Source organism: Stenella coeruleoalba (genome assembly GCF_951394435.1).
Source record: "Stenella coeruleoalba genome assembly, chromosome: 15".
Lineage (NCBI taxonomy): Eukaryota > Metazoa > Chordata > Mammalia > Artiodactyla > Delphinidae > Stenella > Stenella coeruleoalba.
In genome coordinates, this window is record NC_137161.1 from 62,078,028 (window position 1) to 62,095,849 (window position 17,822).

At 50.1% G+C, this 17,822-nt stretch overlaps 1 protein-coding gene across 3 annotated transcripts in view; it reads left to right on the forward strand.

The window, feature by feature from the left end:
- Positions 1 to 17,822, forward strand: part of ABCC1 (ATP binding cassette subfamily C member 1 (ABCC1 blood group)) — a 131,356-nt gene that overhangs the window by 89,533 nt on the left and 24,001 nt on the right. For all 3 annotated transcript variants that reach the window (XR_013831562.1, XM_079944530.1, XM_079944531.1), the window contains 4 exons: positions 1,896 to 2,022; positions 4,851 to 5,027; positions 6,929 to 7,096; positions 8,819 to 9,002. Coding sequence is in view for 2 of the 3 variants with exons in the window: in XM_079944530.1 (XP_079800656.1) it covers positions 1,896 to 2,022; positions 4,851 to 5,027; positions 6,929 to 7,096; positions 8,819 to 9,002 (656 nt within the window). In the remaining variant the exon portion in view is untranslated. The remainder of the gene's footprint in view (positions 1 to 1,895; positions 2,023 to 4,850; positions 5,028 to 6,928; positions 7,097 to 8,818; positions 9,003 to 17,822) is intronic.

The following is a 17,822-nucleotide window of genomic DNA, read 5'->3' on the forward strand; positions in this document are numbered from 1 at the left end:
CTTGTCTTTGCTCCCCTTCCATCTGTGCTGCTTCCTTTTCAGACGTCCTCTCCCCTCGTGATCCAGATGGCCCCCATTGACTCTAAGTGTCCCTCCTACCTCATCAGGAGACCCACTTGCCTCTTATTGGCCCAGGTTGGGTTATATGCCCCTCCCTGAGCCAGTCACTGTGCCCGAAGAGACTGAGTGCACTGATTGGCCAGGCTGGGTCTGAGGTGGTGATGCCACCACTGGTGGCAGGAAGGCTTGGGTCAGCTGAAAAGAATTCTTGTCCACTCACGTTTGCTATCAGGATGGGTTGTTCTCCATCCTCTCCAAGGTCCCCCAGCTGCCTGGCTTACCCTTTCTCACACCATTTCCACATCTGGGACCCTGCCCACCCTGGTCCTTATTTTTCCAAATCACAGGATCCGGGGAATTGACCTGATTCCCTGGGTAACTTGTCAATTGCCTCTGATTTCTTTCTGACCGGAGGCCTTGCCCAGGGGCTCTTTTAAGCCTCCTTAAGGAGTCCCCCAAACACAGGGCCACATGGGACATTTTTAGGGGCCAGGTTTATCCTCCATGCCCCTAAATAATTGCTCCCTTAACTGGGTAGCCAAATTACTGCTGTATTTTATCTGGGGACATGGGGAGGGGCAAGGGTCAAACTCTCCAGAGAAAAGAATCTGTGTTAACACCTCCCTTGATGGGACTGCTTGTTTAGGAAGTTCTTTCTTGTGTCTAACTTAACTTCTGCCTGCTTCAATTTTAGCTTTTGTCTCTAGTCCTGCTTCACAACTAAATAGTCTGTACCTGTGCCCCCATCCCTGCCTCCATCCTTCCAGTCTCAAAGACCTTACCTTCTTGTTCCAGTCACCTTTCCTCACCCCTTGAATCCCCTGCAAATTTCTCCATCCAAACCTTTTTTCTCCTCAGCCTGTAAAATATTCCTGTCTTGCCTGGATGATCACAAGAGCTGCCTCACCGGGCTTCCTGTTCTGTTCTGCCCCCTTAATCCATTCCCCTCCCGGCACAGAACAAAAAAATCAGTGTGACCATGCAACAGGTACACAAGAATTAGACAATGGCAGCAAAATCCATCAGCCTTTCCACCAATATGTTGAAATCATAATAGCAGCGGCTGGAAGGCAGCCAATAGCCGATGTAGGTGAACCCAAGGAGGCCCTGGACGTACCCGCTCTTCCCCGGGTGGGTGGAATCCCAGCTCCGACTTTGCTGTCCACGTTGGAGAGGCCAGTCTTTCTGGCAGTGTTGAGCCTGTTTTATTGTACTTCGATTACTGTTATCTGCCATAGGGCAATTTCTGTAGAGACGTGTTTCTGAAACTCAGATTCACCCCCTGCATGGCTCCCAGCTGGGAAACGTGTCCTCTGAGGCCCTCTTCGGTCTGGCTGCCACCCACCCACCTCTTCAGGATTGGCCTTACTTTCCCTGCCTCATCTTGTGTCATCGATGTGTCCACCCCTGATCACGCCTGTGATTTCACACCCATGGGCCTTTCCTCAGGCTGTCCCCTGGGTCTGGGGCACGCTCACTCTTCCTCCAGTGTTGGTTTTGGGGTGTCCTCTCCCTTGGGCACCTGTATCACGCCCCCAGGCAAAGCTGATCCCCTCTGCTCGGCCCCCTTATAGTGGCTCAGCCCCTCAGGTCTGTCCCGCGGGATCTTTTCTAAGATGCAGGTGCATCCCGGCACCTGTCATGGGCCTCAGGCCCAGAGGCCTCTGAGACAGTTCCCTGAGCTAAGCTCATCGTAGATGCGGCGGGAGGAGTTTCCAGACCTCAAAGGCTCGTGACAGCCCTGCCTTCTGTCCCTCTCTCCACTCAGGGGTCCATCCAGCTTGGGCGGGCCGAGCACCCCCAGCTGAGCCCCAGGGTGTGTCGTGTCGTTTCAGCATCACTTTCTCCATTCCGGAAGGTTCCCTGGTGGCCGTGGTGGGCCAGGTGGGCTGTGGGAAGTCGTCTCTGCTCTCAGCGCTCTTGGCTGAGATGGACAAGGTGGAGGGACACGTGGCTATCAAGGTAGGAGGCCTGGGTGGGGGTGGGGTAACTAATGGCCAAGGGGGAGGCCAAGGGCAACATTGTGTTCTCTTTTATGACGACCTTGTTAAGTGGGAACAGCTTCATCCTTTCTCCTCTTCTCTGTGCCATCCTAGGAGGCAAGATTGTGGTGTCATTTATTTCCTGCTGTGTCTCAGCACCCAGAATAGTGCCCGGCATGTCGTGGGCACTCGATAAGCATTTCTTGCAGCGTGGTCTGCAGCAAACTCAAACTCATCTTGCAGGACATTTGGGGAATAAAGAGTCCTGGGCTCAAACAAGCTTGGGAAATACTGCGTATTCTGATTCCCTCCCTCCTGGAGACTTATAAGAAACATTAATAAAGTAAAGGCTCTGAGAAGTCCTGCAAGGAGAAAAAACCTATTTAACTTTGGTTAATCCAGCGTGTCCCAGACACATTTGTCTGCATCTTTTGGTTGTTTGGTGTAGCAACTCCGTAAATCCCTAAAATTACTGTCTCCTGGAATCTGCTTTTGGGGATGCTGGTTTGTGCCATTGTTTTCATTTCAGAGCAAAATCCTTTGCTGATTATATGATGCCCTTGAGCCTAGTGTGCCTTAGAGAAAGCGTATATTACAATAGTTGGGTCCAGACTAATGACATTTAGCCCTTGTTTTAAGAAATGATCTGTCATTACTTTCAAATATACATTATAAAGTAAGATTAATGGGCAATGTGAGCTAGGTTAATGGAAGAAAATTCCAAATCACGGTGGGATCCACATTGCGTTCTGTTTCACTAACCCCGGGTTTCCACAACTGCAGCCCTATTGATGTGTCAGGCCAGGTAATCTCTGCTGTGGAGGCTGTCATGTGCATTGTAGGATGTTTAGCAGTATCCCTGACCACTACCCACTAGATGCCAGTGGCAGCCCCAAGTTGTGACAGCCAAAAGTGTCTCTAGACATTGTCAGATGTCCCCTGGGGGACAAAATTGCCCCCAGGAGAGAACCACTGTTTTCAAGTAAAAATGCTTTAAATACAAAGATATGATGGCTCTAAAAAGTGAGGGTGCTTGAGTATTTGGTTTGATAAGGTTATAGATTTATTTGTGACTGGTTATTTTGCCTTGGTAAGGGGAGTGTTAGAAATGTGTCTAAAACGTTTATTTTTTTCTAAATATTTTAGTTGGTAGGGCTTGTGCATACTGTGTCTGAATTATCTGTGGGTTGTACAGTGAGGTTTTGTGATAATTTGGCCCCTTTAAGTTAGGAGACTGGAGTCAGCAATTTGGTTATTTATCTCAGAATGAAGGAGAAGAGTTGGGTGACCTGGGTTCCATTCCCAGCCTTGTCCTCCTAGAATCCCTTTTTGAAGAAACTTTGATGGCTCCCCTTTGCCTTTCCAGTGAAGCCCATACCCCTCACTAGGACCACCAGCCCCCCTGCCTTCCCCTGCCTCCCAGCTCATTCCTGCCTGTCTTCCCCTCACAGCATGTTCCTGTCACAACCAGGCTTCTTGTTCCTTGAACTTGCCAAGTTCCACTCATCTCCACGCCTTTGCATGTGCTGTTCCTCCGACTGAAATGCTCTTCCCTCTTCTCTTGATCAGACCAAATTATTTTCACCTGTCGGTGCTTGTTTAAAATTTTTTTTCAATTACTAAAATATGTAAAACAAGTGCCCTCCCCCTAGCCTTTATTCTTGTGCCACTTTTGACACTTGATATTATATGGAAACAAAGACTTTAGAAATGGACAATTTTTATACAGACATCCTTGGTTAAATTTCATCAAGGAAATTTCCTCAAGGACTCCTTCCCTGATGTCTCAGACTAAGTCTCCCTTTTTATTTTATTTAAAAATTTTTAAATTTATTTTTGGCTGTGCTGGGTCTTCTTTGCTTCGTGCGGGCTTTCTCTAGTTGCAGCGAGCGGGGGCTACTCTTCATTGCGGTGCACGGGCTTCTCATTGTGGTGGCTTCTCTTGTTGCGGAGCACAGGCCCTAGAGTTCATGGGCTTCAGTAGTTGCAGTGCGTGGGCTCAGTAGTTGTGGCGCACGGGCTTAGTTGCTCTGCGGCATGTGGGATCTTCCCAGACTACTGCTTGAACCCGTGTCCCCTGCATTGGCAGGTGGATTCTTAACCACTGTGCCACCAGGGAAGTCCCTAAGTCTCCCTTTTTAAAAAAAAAAGTATTATTTTTTAATTGATGTATAGTTGATTTACAATGTTGTGTTAGTTTCTGGTGTACAGCAGAGTGACTCAGCTGTATGTGTATATATACACTCTTTTTCAGATTCTTTTCCATTATAGGTTAAGTCTCCCTTTCTAAAGGACTTTTTAAAAGTCTCATATTTTTCTCTCTTAGCATTTACCACAACAATAATCAAACCATTTTCTTTTATCATTCAGGTACTTCCCATTCTTTGGAGTTAGGAGGTTTTTGTTTATTTTAAAATTTATTTTTAATTTCTTTTTCAATTTTTTAAATTGAAGTATAGTTGATGTACAATATTTTATAAGTTACAGGTGTACAGTATAGTGGAGCTAAGTGTTTTGTTCGCTGCTGTAGGCACTCAGTGAATAGTTACTAAACATGTAAGTGTAATCTCATCAACGAGGATTTCAGCTCTCGAACTCCTAATGTTGGGGCTAGTGATTGACCTAGTATGGGCTCTGGTCCCAGCCCTGGTGACTGTAGTCCTTTGGGACTCGGCTTCCCTCTTGTTAAAACCATAGATATGATGAAAATGTCTTGTGAAGCAGGGCCCTCCTGGTGGGTGGGTAGGCCGGCTGCTGTCTTGTTCACCAAGTCTGTCGGTCTTGCTGCCTTCTCCGCTTTCCTCCTAGGGTTCAGTGGCCTACGTCCCCCAGCAGGCCTGGATTCAGAATGTTTCTCTCCAAGAAAACATCCTTTTTGGACGCCAGCTACAGGAACAGTATTATAAGGCTGTGATAGAAGCCTGTGCCCTCCTCCCAGACCTGGAAATCCTGCCCAGTGGGGACCGGACAGAGATTGGTGAGAAGGTCAGTAGCCTTCAGCATGGCCCCTGTATCAGTCAGCTGTTGCTGTGTAACAACTACAAAATCTGAATGGCTTATGATGTTAAACACTTACTCTCCTATTTATGGGTGAGTCGACTGTGACTGGTGACCCAGGCTGGGCTCAGCTGGGTGGCTCTGCTCCATGTTGCCGGCCAGCTGATCCTGGCTCCAGGCTGTGGGTTGGCTCAGGTCTCCCCACGTGGCTTCTTGCTAGGGCCTAGGTGAGGGAGCAGCAGCTCCACGGCGGGGGGAAGCTCTTCTAATGGCGGCAGCAGAAGCCCAAGAGAACAACAAAAAAAAAGTGATGTCCCTTAACGCACACTGTCCTTTCTACCCACAAAGCAAATCACTTGGTTGAGCCCAAAGACAAGGGACCAGGAAGTGCACTTTACCTTTGCAGTCATGTGACTTTGTCGCATGACCAAGGGCACTATACAGAGAAGAGGGGTGTCAATGATTCAAATGTCCACAGTTCCTTTCAAAACTGTGATAACGGTAAAAATAATACAATAGCTAACACTTACTGAGTAATTACTATGAGCCAGGCACTGTGCTAAACATTTTATACGTATTTTGTCCTTACAGCAAGCCACGAGATGGGATTTACTGTTAACCCTATGTAATGGTTGAGGAAAAGGAGGCCAAAAGACTTGCCTGAGCCCCTTCCCACCTCAGGGCCTTTGCATGTGCTTTCCCCTCTGCCTGGCTGGCTTGCTCGAGTGCCCCCTAGTGGTTACGTGGTGTGCGCTCGGGGAGTGTGAATGTTCTACAGCTGCACCGAAGAGCTTTCCCATCTTTGCTTTTAGTTACAAGCAGTGGCTCCACCAGCTTTCCTAGTTGGTGAATGATTTCTTTTATTTGAGGGAAATCTGCAGCTCCTTGGAAAGAAAAAACAAATTACTAGGGTTTTCTGGATTTTTAAGTAGAAAAGGAGCCTGAGTTATTGCTAGTATAAGCAGAAAATAACTCAGTGAGAACTGAGTTTAAGGATACAAATGCATTTCCTGGAATCCAAGGGCTGGAATGTGGTGGGGCTCACAGGCAACCTGGGACAGGCAACCTGGTTTCTCCTCTGTCTTTTGTCTCTGCTTTTCTGCACAGCTTTGTCCCTTTTTTTCACAAGTGTCTGTTTCTGCCACTTGGAGACTCCTCACTTTCGCTGTTTAGGTCCCAGTACCAAATTCTGGAGGGAGAGGACATGATTGGCTTAGTTTGGGTCTGGTGTCTGCCCTGGGCCAACAAGCTGTGGCCAGAGGGACCCTCAAAATGAACCTGGCTACCAGGACCCCACCTCAGAGCATGGAGAGGGTGGGCATCTCTTGGGAGAGGGGCTGGGCAGTTAGCCCATGTCCACTTTGATTCCAGCCAGATATGGAAGTCATGCTGGGTTATCTGTTGCAGGAGGGCTGTGTGGGCCATGCCCCCTGGTTCAAATTAGAAAATGGTGCCCTTCCTGCCGGCGAGTGGGACACAGGCTGGACTGCAGCACCCCCAGGGCACAGCCTGCCTTGACTGTGTGGCTTCACCAGTGAGTGATCCAGAGTGAGAACCAGACTCCAAGATCAGGAGCCCTCCCTGTAGCCAGCACTGTCTGGTGCCACCGGCCTCCCTTTCCCAACTGTGCCGAGTACCCTGCTCAGCAGTGCCCGGAGGCTCAGGTTTTCTCTTTGCCTGTTTTACATTTGAGGCCGCACCCCCTGCCGGCACTTGAACCCACATCGGTGCAGCTGTGATCTCACGCCGTTGCCACCTGCTCCATCCGTGGGTGGCGGGTGCAGCCCTGAAGGGCCTACGGCCGCCGTCTCCTGCATCCCGAGCAGGTGGCCCCCTCTGTCTGTCTCTGCTTCCCAGGAGGCCCACCCTTCTAACGTGTCTCTCCCCAGGGCGTGAACCTGTCTGGCGGCCAGAAGCAACGCGTGAGCCTGGCCCGGGCCGTGTATTGCGACTCCGACATCTACCTCTTTGACGATCCCCTCTCGGCAGTGGACGCCCACGTGGGGAAGCACATATTTGAAAACGTGGTTGGCCCCAAGGGGATGCTGAAGAACAAGGTACCTGCTGCACGTGTGGCTCGGGGTCTGGGTCTGGCCGTCGCTCTTTGGTCAAGTCGCAGTGTGTCCCCTTTGGGATACCTGAACTTAACTGGACTCGAGAACATGTGTCTAATCCTTCCCTTGGCAGCCTTCCCGGGACAGCCTTCTTGCTCTTGTCTTTATAGGCGGACGTCCTCGGCACTGACTGGAAGTCATTGCCTCCACTTGGCCAAAAGAAGCCTCTCTTCCTGATTAAATAACAGGGGGTGGCTTCGCAGAGGGAAATCCCACCCCAAGATCCCCTGTCAGCAGGGAGGCCGCTTTCCCTTCCCTGCTGAGATGGCCATGGGCTGAGGGACAGAGGTTTGAGCAGGAAAACTGCCACCACACCTTAACGTGACAGGAAACGGTTCCTTTCCTCTTTTATTACTTTTTAATTTATTTGTTTAGGGGAATTATAGGAGAGGGAGGTTAACTGGCTCTTCTTCCCCCTCCCCCATTAAAAAAGTAAGACATGCCCGTGGGAAAAATGTAGCAAATTCAGAAAACCACGGAGGAGAAAAACAAAAGCAGTTATGCATAATCCCCCCACTTGGAGATTTTTGTATTTCTTTCCAGTCTTTTTGCTGTGTATATAAGCTTTTTAATAGGATTATCACATCATGCCTAGATATAGTAAACCTCATGCCACTTAATGTGTTGTAAGCATTCCCATGCACACCACAAAAATTCTGTATAATTTTTAAATAGTAAAAAAAATTTTTTTGCTGTTGTCAAAGTAACATATGTCCATAGTAACAAAACCAGAGAGTACGAGAGCATATGTAAAGTTAAAAAAATGATTCTCCCTCATCCTGCAGCCCTAGCTCCTCTGTGGAAAGCAGGGGCCAGCAAATCTGGCCTGCTGCCTGTTTCTTGGGCAGCCCACTAGCTAAGAATGGTCTTTACGTTTTTTAACTGCTTGGAGAAAACCTGAAGAAAAATATTTTGTGACAGGAAAATTGCATTAAACTTACATATCAGCTTCCATAAATAAAGCGTTATTGGATCACAGCCAGCCCATCTGTTTATGTCTTGTGTATGGCTGCCTTCAGACCTGGCAGCGACCAGAGGGCCCATAAAGCTGGAAATATTTACCATTTGACCATTTAAGAAAAAGTTTGCCAACTTGTGTAAACAGTTTGATGAACATCCTCCCAAACTTTGAGATAGTTAGATAAAATGTATACACATGTACAAAACTCTGTACTCTTTTCGGGGAGGGAGAAACTTGAAAAAAATTCAGCTACTGCCTGCACATTTTTTGCAGCAGTGTCATTCTTTTATTCATCTACACATGCATGGTTCCCTCCTTCCCTCTCCTCCAGATCTTTGTTTAAAAATAACCTCCCCCATAACCCTTGTTAAAATTCACCACCCCTAACTACCTCGATATCCCTTCCCCTTTGCTAATGTGTGCTCACCATCCAGCACAGTGTTTTACTTACGTTGGTCATTTCTCCCCCGACCCTGGAATCTGGGGCAGAAATCTTTGTTTCCCTCCCTGCTGCCCTCCCCGACCCCAGCTCCCGGCCAATGCATGTTGAATGAAAGCACGTGCGGATTGGAATGCTTCTGCACGCTTGCATCCCAGGCGCGTGTCCAACCTCAGAGTTGAGATCTGTGTCCAGGTGGGCGGAGGGGGGCAGGGAATTTCCCTCTCGCGTGCATGAGCTGATGTGGCCGTGGCTCTGCCCGCAGACGCGGATCCTGGTCACGCACGGCATCAGCTACCTGCCCCAGGTGGATGTCATCATCGTCATGAGTGGTGGCAAGATCTCCGAGATGGGCTCCTACCAGGAGCTGCTGGCCCGGGACGGGGCCTTTGCCGAGTTCCTGCGCACATACGCCAGCGCCGAGCAAGAGCAGGGGGAGCCCGACGACGGTAGGGCCGCGCGGGGCCCCGGCGCGGGTGGTGCCTTGTCCAGCCCCAGTTGTCCCCTGGAGGTTCCCACCAGCCACCCTAGCAGCTCATCAGGGCATCAGATGGGGGGTTGGGCCAGGCACCCTGAGGAACCATCTGGAAGGACTTTCTGGGCTGAATTGAGAGGGGGCCCCAGTGCTTATAGCCGGGTCAGCAGAGCTGGACGCAAGTCCGCACACTTTTCTGCGATGAGGCTCTGTGCCTATTGAGTTTCAGGGTCTCAGTGGCAAAAATGGAGGTAGTGATAGTTACAGTCCTCCTGGCTCCCAAGAGGCTGTGAGAAGCCAATGGCATATGTGCCATAATCCAGAACAGATAGATGTGAGGGTCATGAGGCCATACGTGGTGGCAGAGCCTGCAGGCTGGAAGTTGGCAGGACCTGGCTTCAAACCCCAGCTGCTGCCCTTTCCAGCTGTGTGATGTCAGGCCGTTGTTGATAAAGCAGTGTAACAACAGAACCAACCTTCTGGCACTTGGTGTGGAATGCATGTGCTAGATTACTGGAGCCTTTGGCACGGTACCAATGACAGCTGCTGTTATTACTCCCCTGGGAAGCGTGCCCCTCTGATGTCCCCATGCACTTGGCATCTACCAGGTCCAGGTAGACCTGCCCGCTTCCCAGCCACCACACCCGCTCTGTCCTCCCAGGTCAGGACTCTGAGAGCAGGGATAGTCCCAGAGGTACGCTTTGAATTCTGGGCTGGGAGCTCATCCTGTCTTTATTTGAAGCAAATGGGGTGAGGCTTATGAGAATCCTGTTCTCTCTCTTATTCGTCGGTTTAAAATTCAGGAAATTGGTTGGTAGCCTTTCCAGGCTCCCCTGTGTTTATGTCAGATTGGCGTCTGGAATGGATCCTCTGCCGGTCCTCCTCGGAGCCTCGACCTGAGTTAATACGGAGAGGGAAGAGGTCACCTGATGCCTCTTCTGCTTTGGGTTCAGCTGTTGCTAAAAAGAGTGGAACTAAAGAGAGGTCACCTGTCCTACTCCGATCTCCCTCTTTCAGGAGCTAATTACAGACTCCCTGAGTGTCTGGGGTGTGTTTGTTACATACTTAGTCCCCAAACAGGTCTCAGCTTGGCTGTCCCCCAGGGTGGGGCTGCAGGACTGCCTCGTTGCACAACTCCTGTGGGCAGAGTTGTCATCGAGGTGTCTGTGATGTAAAGACACACAACAGTGAATGGTTGTTGACTACTTACTGGGGCTTCTGTCCTCAACAGGGGTTATCCTGTTGACTCCTCCTACCAGCTTTTCATGAAAGAGGTAGGATGTGGTTCCCAGTTCACTGGTGAGGAAACTGAGGCTTAAAGAAGCTTGTCCCTTCTATGCCTGGGGCAGGCGGGTCCCTGTCCCTGTGAATGGGGCCGATCACTAAGAAAGCTATTTACTATTCATTGATTTAGTCATTCAGTAGGTGTTTACTGAGCACCTAATACGTGTTAAGTGCTTGTATTATTTTCCTAGCGCTACTGTAACAGAGTACCATCAGCTGAGTAGCTTAAACAACAGAAATGCCTTTTCTTACAGATCTGGAGGCTGGAAGTCTGAGATCAAGGTGTCAGCAGGGTTGGTCCCTTCTGAGGGCTGTGAGGGTTCCATACCTGTACCCCAGCTTCTGGTGGTTTGCTGGCAATCTCTGGCATTCCTTGCAGAAACATCACCTCAGTCCACCCTCATCTTCACATGGTGTTCTTCTCCTTGTGGTGTGTCTATCTCCAAATCTCCCCTTTTTATGAGGACACCAGTTATATAGGATTAGGGTCCATCCTCATGAGCTCACCTGAACTTATTACATCTACAAAGACTGTATGTCCACGTACAGTCACATTCCAAGATACTGGAGGTTAGGACTTCAGTATATGAATTTAGTTGGGCGGGGGGAGTATAATTCAGCCCATAACAGTACCGTTCTAGGTTTTGAGGAGACAGAAGTGAACAAAATATAGGCAAATCCTGCCCTCGTGGAGCTCAGAATCTAGTGAGAGAGAAAGGCAGTAAGCAATCAGCAGATGAAGATGGTGTCATGCAGCATTAAGTGCTGTGAAGGAAAGCACGTAGGGTAATGGGCTGGGGAGTGATGGGGGTTCGGGCAACTCAGGCAAGGTGGTCAGGGAAGCCCTTTGTGGGGAACAGTGTTCTGACACGGAACAGCACAGGCCTCAGCCCGGCGTGAGCTTGGTCTGTTCAAGGAACAGAGAAGAGGCCAGCGTGGCCACACCGTGGTGGGCAAGGGACAGGGTGGGAGACGAGGCTGGCAGGGGGGTGGGTGGTTACCCTTCGGGGCCTTCAGAGTGAGGAGTTTGGGTTTTGTTCTCAGTGCAGCAGGAAGCCACTGAATGTCAGAAAGGGGAGCGCACACAGCAAGAGTGCACACCTTCATTCCTCTGTGTTAGAGATTGCTGGAGTCCTCGTAGTTTTTTTGTTTTTTTGTTTTTTGTTTTTGTGGTACGCAGGCCTCTCACTATTGTGGTCTCTCCCGTTGCGGAGCACAGGCTCCGGGCGCGCAGGCTCAGCGGCCATGGCTCACGGGCCCAGCCGCTCCGCGGCATGTGGGATCTTCCCAGACCGGGGCACGAACCCGTGTCCCCTGCATCGGCAGGCGGACTCTCAACCACTGCGCCACCAGGGAAACCCTCTCTTTTGGTTTTTTTTGAAGTGTAATTTACCTGCAACGCTATGCTGGTTCCTGGTGCACAGTGCAGTGATTTGATATTTCTATACATCACAAAGCGACCGCCACTCAAGTCTGCTTTCTGTATAGATTTGTCTTACTCTGAACATTTCATATAAACAGAATTCTTTAACGTGGTCTTTTGTGCCTGGCTTCTCTCACTTAGCCTGATGTTTCCAAGGTCTGTCTGTGGTAGCTTGCATCAGCACTTCATTTCTTCTGATTGTTGAATTGTAGACACACAACGTTTTATTTATTCATTCATCAGCTGACGAGCATTCGAGCTGTTTCCACTTTTTGTCTATTATGAATAGTGCTGCTACAAACCCTAGGGGTTTTAAAAGAAAAGTATTTTCTTTTGCCAGTGCAAGATAGCTGACGCTCCCTCCAGCATTTAAACTCTAGGTTGGAATGAGTTTCTACATGTTCATGCTCCTGTGGTTGGAAGGTTCTGCTGTAAGTCTAAGCTGCTTTCCTCTTGCTGCAGAGTCTCCTTCCTCAGATTGTCTCTTAGCCCAAGTCAAGCCAAGGTCACACGATGGGTGGTGGCAACTTCAAGATCACTGTATTTCACCGGCCTGCTTGGTGGGCTGCATGTAGGCAAAAATAACCCTCTATGCTTTCTAAAGTGACGTGTGTGGGTTTATCTGAATCTTTTTCCCAGAATGAGGTCTCTGTCTCCCCTTTCTATCCAGCTGAGCAGGGACTGTCCTTATATCTTGTTGAGTTTTTTCCCTTCCCTTCCGCCCCAGCCGCCCGCATATCCAAAGCAGGTTATGCAGAACATGGAATGCTGCCAGTAAAAAAAATAGTTTTGTGTGCACGTCAGCACTTAATTTAGTGGTGAAAATACCATCCACCACCCTAGCTCCACTGTGGGTTTATTTCCCCAATTCAGCCACCCATCCCCAAGCTGGACAGGTCACAGAGGTCTTCTGCCCATGGGTCTAAAAATCAAACGCCCTCCCCCCTTTCTTTCCACCTCTGTGGAGGGGCCCCAGCGATAAGGCTTGGCGTCAGGGTCCAGACTTGCTCAGCTGTAGTCAACTCTGAGTGCCAGTGACCTTGGATTTGTTTGAACCACATTTTTGGCTCCTTCTAAAGGGAAACTTTTGTTTCCTCATTGGATTAATCAGGTCTTTTTTAGAACACACAGGCTGAAGGACAAGTGTCTGCTGTGAGGGGATTCTTTCTCCCTGGAACGGGGAATAGTAGCTAGGCTTGGGGTCGGGGGAGACTGACCCCTCCCCAGGGATATGCATGATCCTGTTTCTAGGAGACTTTCTGTTTGTTGGTTTTGGTTGCAAAGAGAGTTACAAAGTAGTTCGTTAACCTTGTACTTGGAAGGTATAGAACATTTTCATTTTCTCTGGTTTCTTTATTAGAAACCTAAAACCTAGAATGGTGGTTTTCAGTAGAGAACATTTGTGCCTCCCAGGGACACTTGGCAATGTCTGGAGACATGTTTGGTTGTCACAGTGTGGGTGGAGGGGGACACTCCTGGCATCTAGTCGGGAGAGAGCAGGGATGCTGCTAAACAACCTGCAGTGCACGGGGCAACCCCCTGTGTCCCCCAGGAACGGAGAATGACCCAGCCCACGATGTCAGTAGAGCCGAGGGTGTGAAATCCACTCTGCTTTGACTTCTCTCTGCCCAGGTTCTTCCCTTGTCATCTTGGGAGAAAGACTTTGATTCCAACGACCTGGCTGCTTTTCAGAACCTTACTCGAGACATCTCTCAACCTTGTCACTCATTTTTTTCCCTTTTTTCAGATTTTTTGGGGAATTTTTTTTTTACCTGATTATAAAATCACCATGTGCTCCGTGTAGACAATGGCAAAGTGTAGAAAAGCTCCAAGAACCAGCAAAAAAGAACATCCTTCTGCTCTTGCACTGCCCAGAGGGGAACTGCGTTGGCATTTGGCCCCTTTCCCACCTGTCTTTCTAGCCCAGGACCTTTTCCCTGAGAAGAGCAGGGTCCTAGGGCGTGCTTTTGTCATCAGTTCTCCTGTCCCTCTTTTGTTTCTTAACGTCAGGCCCCAGGCACCTCCCCGTGTTGCAGAAGTCTGTTGTAAGCACCGAACAGCAGCTGGAGAGTCTGTCAGACAGATGGCACATTCCTCCCTGCTGTCCTCAGTGTCCGTGTTTCTTCCCCTTTTGAGTCTGAAGAACTTGCAGGGCCGAGGCGGGAGGATAGGGCTGGGTGATGTAGCCGATCGATTCCGTTTTTGGTCAAAAACCAGCCGTTGACTGTAAAGCAGTGACTTGAATTCTTCCCTCAAGGGGGAGGCTTGCCTGCTGGCTCTTGCCCAAGCTGAGTTCCAGAACCTTCTTGAGAATAAACAGCGAGCCTGCGAGGTGCCCGCCTTGAGGGTCAGTGGCTGGCTGAACACACGGCCCGGGCAGTGCTTAGGTATGTGGTTCAAGGGCTGGGGTGGCGCCTGGCTTACTAGTATCACAGGCCTGTCCCTGGTGCTTAGAAGTACTCAAAGAAGAGTCATTGGGTTGCAAGTTTTATGTCTTTGCTTCTTTATTATTTTGTAGCACCCTCCCTCTCCCAACCCCCCACCGTTCATATTTTCTCCTTCCCCTGCTTTATTTTCTTTGTAGCATTTAACACTGCCTGACGGTATGCTCTGGATCTACTACTTGATCATTTCTTCTTCTCCCTTGGAATTTAAGCTCCATGAAGGTTTTCTTGGTCACCTCTGTATCCCCAGGGCTGAGAACAGTGCCTGGCGCAGAGTGGATACTCAGGAAATGTGTTAAATATGTGACTGAATGAGTTGCATCTTGATTGTTTAAGGCATGCCCTGCGTAACCATCGGACATTAACACATCTATGTATATATCCCAGATTGGAAAGAGCCATGAGCTGGTATTGCCCATTTCTCTCAGGACTGGTTTAGAAACCATCTTTGTGGGTTCAGGCTAGGAGGTGGCACCACTGTGGCCCATACTGTGCCCCTTCTGGCATTGGAAGGTGGCTCTGCTCGTTCCCTTGGCCACTCGTTTGTTAATCCGTCCATCTGCTTATCTGCTGTGTGCCACGGGGACATCTGGTACATGAGCCACCATATGAAATGGTGCCCCTTGGATTGTGCAGTGCACATCCTGTGCAACCCCACATGACCATCGGATGCACCAGGTGCTGGGAGTAGAGTGGTAGATAAGACCTAGGAATGGTCTCAAGAGTTCACAGTATGATGGGGGAGACAAACACTAAATAATCAGGGACATCATCGTGCTAAACGCGGTGCTGGAGGCGAGCCTGGGGAGCTGGAAGAACCCTGAGATGGGGTCCCCGTCCCAGCCTGGAGGGTCCAAGATGATATCTAAGCCAAGTCACCTCCTCTTCCCCCTTCTCTCCACGTGGAGCTGGCTCAGAGCAAGGTGTTCGTGTCCTTGAAGAAGCAGAGGCTGTGGGCTGGTGAGAGGCCTGTGCCATCTCCCAGCTGGCACACCTGCCCTGCGGTCTGTAATACTTTCTCTCTCTCCCTGTGGTGCCCGGAAAATAGGCATGAAGACAGAAGGTCTGTCTGCATTTTTCTAGCTCTCTTTATGTTTGAACACTTGCAGCTTTTAGAGTAGGGGGCTGGCCCAGGCAGTGCACTTGTCAGGGATGCGCCCAGAACACGTGGGATGGGGAAACTGAGGCACAAATGCAGCAGGTCCCTCAGCTGTCCTTGCCCCTCACCCTTAAGGAAAGACATTCATCCAAACCCTCTGGGCATTTAAGTGGGGGAACTCAAGGCTGGGGGGTTTTACCTTGGTACTTAACGCTTTCTTGGGTCTTGTGAATTCCCAGGCACCAGTGTGATGGATGAGGAAGGTCAGTGACAGCGAGGTGGAGTGGGCTGTGCTTGCAGAATGAGGCTGCAGATGGGCTTGTCCTGCTGCTGCATGCCTGGGAAGGGACCCTTGAATGTCTGCCTTTCCATCCCTTTCCATCATTCCTCCAGCATTTATTGGGCACCTGCTCTGTGCCCGGCTTTGTGGTTGACCCTTGGGGATACAGTTCGAATCTCCAGATTTCTTACAGGTCGGCTGAGTGACCTCAGCTAAGCTTTACCATCTTTGCAGGTCAAATGACCATGACCAGCATGCCTTGAAGGAGATCCTGGTTGCGAAATGCCTGGTACACAGTAGGTGGACAATGAATGTAACAGTTTGATTATAACGACCCCACCCGTACCTCCTGGGCATGATCAAGACCCAGGCAGGCCAACACAGCACCGGGGTGATGGGTTCCTGATGGAGTAGCTGCAGGTGGCTGGGGCACCGGAGGTGGGATGTTTCTAGAAGAACTTCAGCAGAGAAGGCTGCCCTGGCTCTCTCTAGTGACAGAAAAGTGTGAACCCGCCACCAGAGCAGATCCCTCCCTCCTGTCTTCCGTAACCGGTACGTGTGGCTGAGGGTCCAGACAGAGGCCCCTTTTGGAAGCCACAGGAGCCAACTCCAGCCAGTTAAACAAGGGTGTTTACAGCCAGCTCAGAAATCAAAGGCAAAACTGAACAAGCAGGACTCAGGCAGTGGGAACTCTGGGCATGAGACTCCTTTAGGACAGAGCAGTTGTACAGATCTTTGGTCCCTGGCTGAAAGTGCCGGGGGGAGGGGTTCTGATAGGCTGGCCTTGGGCAGGTTCCCCCTTGGCGGGGAGCCTGGGCATCCTGGCAGACAGGCCTGGGAGACTCGGGAGGAAGGGGACTAAGCCCCTGAAAATTATGGGGTGTTGCGGCACACACATTCGGTTCCCTCCTAGGACTCTCGGTCCCTCCCTTGCAGACGAGTATTTTCCAGCTGGCGTATCACCTGTGGGCTAACTGGGTGGAGAAGACGGGGAGGCAGCCATGGAGGCCAATGTGGGGGCCTCTACTGTGTGGGGAAAACAGGAGGGGGAGGGAAAGTTGAGGCTCCCAGAGGGCCCCTGGGCAGCCGTGCAGGACAGACAGCTCTCTGAAGCACCCGCCGCAGGACAGGTGTCTCTGGGAGTGTTTTAAAGCATCCCCATCCCTGCACAGAGCAAGACAGTCAAGGCCGGGCTTGGGCCCCAGTGCTGTGCATGTATATGAGCACTGTCTGCATGCGGCTGCATGGGAAGTCCCGCTTGTTATCAGTCTTCTTTTCTGTTTGTTTTAGGGGTTTTTTTCCAATTAAAAAAAAAAGGATGCTGATATTTAAAGAAACATTTAAAGCAGTGATTCTCGGTCCTGGCTGTGCCCCAGAATTACCTGTGGGACACGTTTAAAGATGCAGATATAACAGTAAGCGCCTCATCAGCATCTTACATTTCCCGAGCACCAGGCACACCCTCATTTCGCCCTCCCGCTAATGAGGGCGGGTGCTGTTGTTGCTCCCATTTTGCAGATGTGGAAGTTGAGGCTCAGAGGTTCATTCCTTCTGCAGTACCCACAGCTGGGAAGTGAGAGGACACTTCTCACACGTCCCAGCTACCTGACTGTGCTCTCAGCATGGAGGTTGGCCTTCCTGGCAGAGTCAGTGCAGGGGCCTGGCTGGCCCAGGGCATCCTGGGTGATTCATTCACAGCCAAGATTGAGAATCACCAGCTCAGAGCTCCTCCCATCAACCCAGGAATGACCCCAAGCCCTGGTTCCCTTCCATCTTCTGTTTCTTCCTGTGGCTGATGCCTGAGAGAGCCTGCCTTTCTGGATTCTGCTTTAATTCATGTCACATCAGCATGTTCTCAGGGTCACTGCTGGCTGCGCGTATTTATCCCCTCATATAACGTCTGTGCTGCATCCCCTCCTCTTCCAGGGTCAGTCCTTTGGAGCCCTACTTTATGCTTCTCTCTCCTGCTTTCTCTGTCCTGGCATCAAAGAGTGAGGAAATCAGTGCAAAGTGGGCGGTAATAAACGTATCACTGAGTTGCTGGAAGATTAAAGGAGAGACTGTATTTCAACACAGCACAGTGGCTGACCATAAATGTTAGCCACCGTTCTTAAGGTGACGGTGATCATTGTTGATGCTGGGCAGATACTTCCTGGGATTGGGGCAGATATCCGGCTGGTATGGTGCCCCGTGGTGGCTGTATCAGTTGTTGAAGTGTTGAAATAGTTCCTTATTACTGGAAAAGCAGCCACTGCCCTATAGCA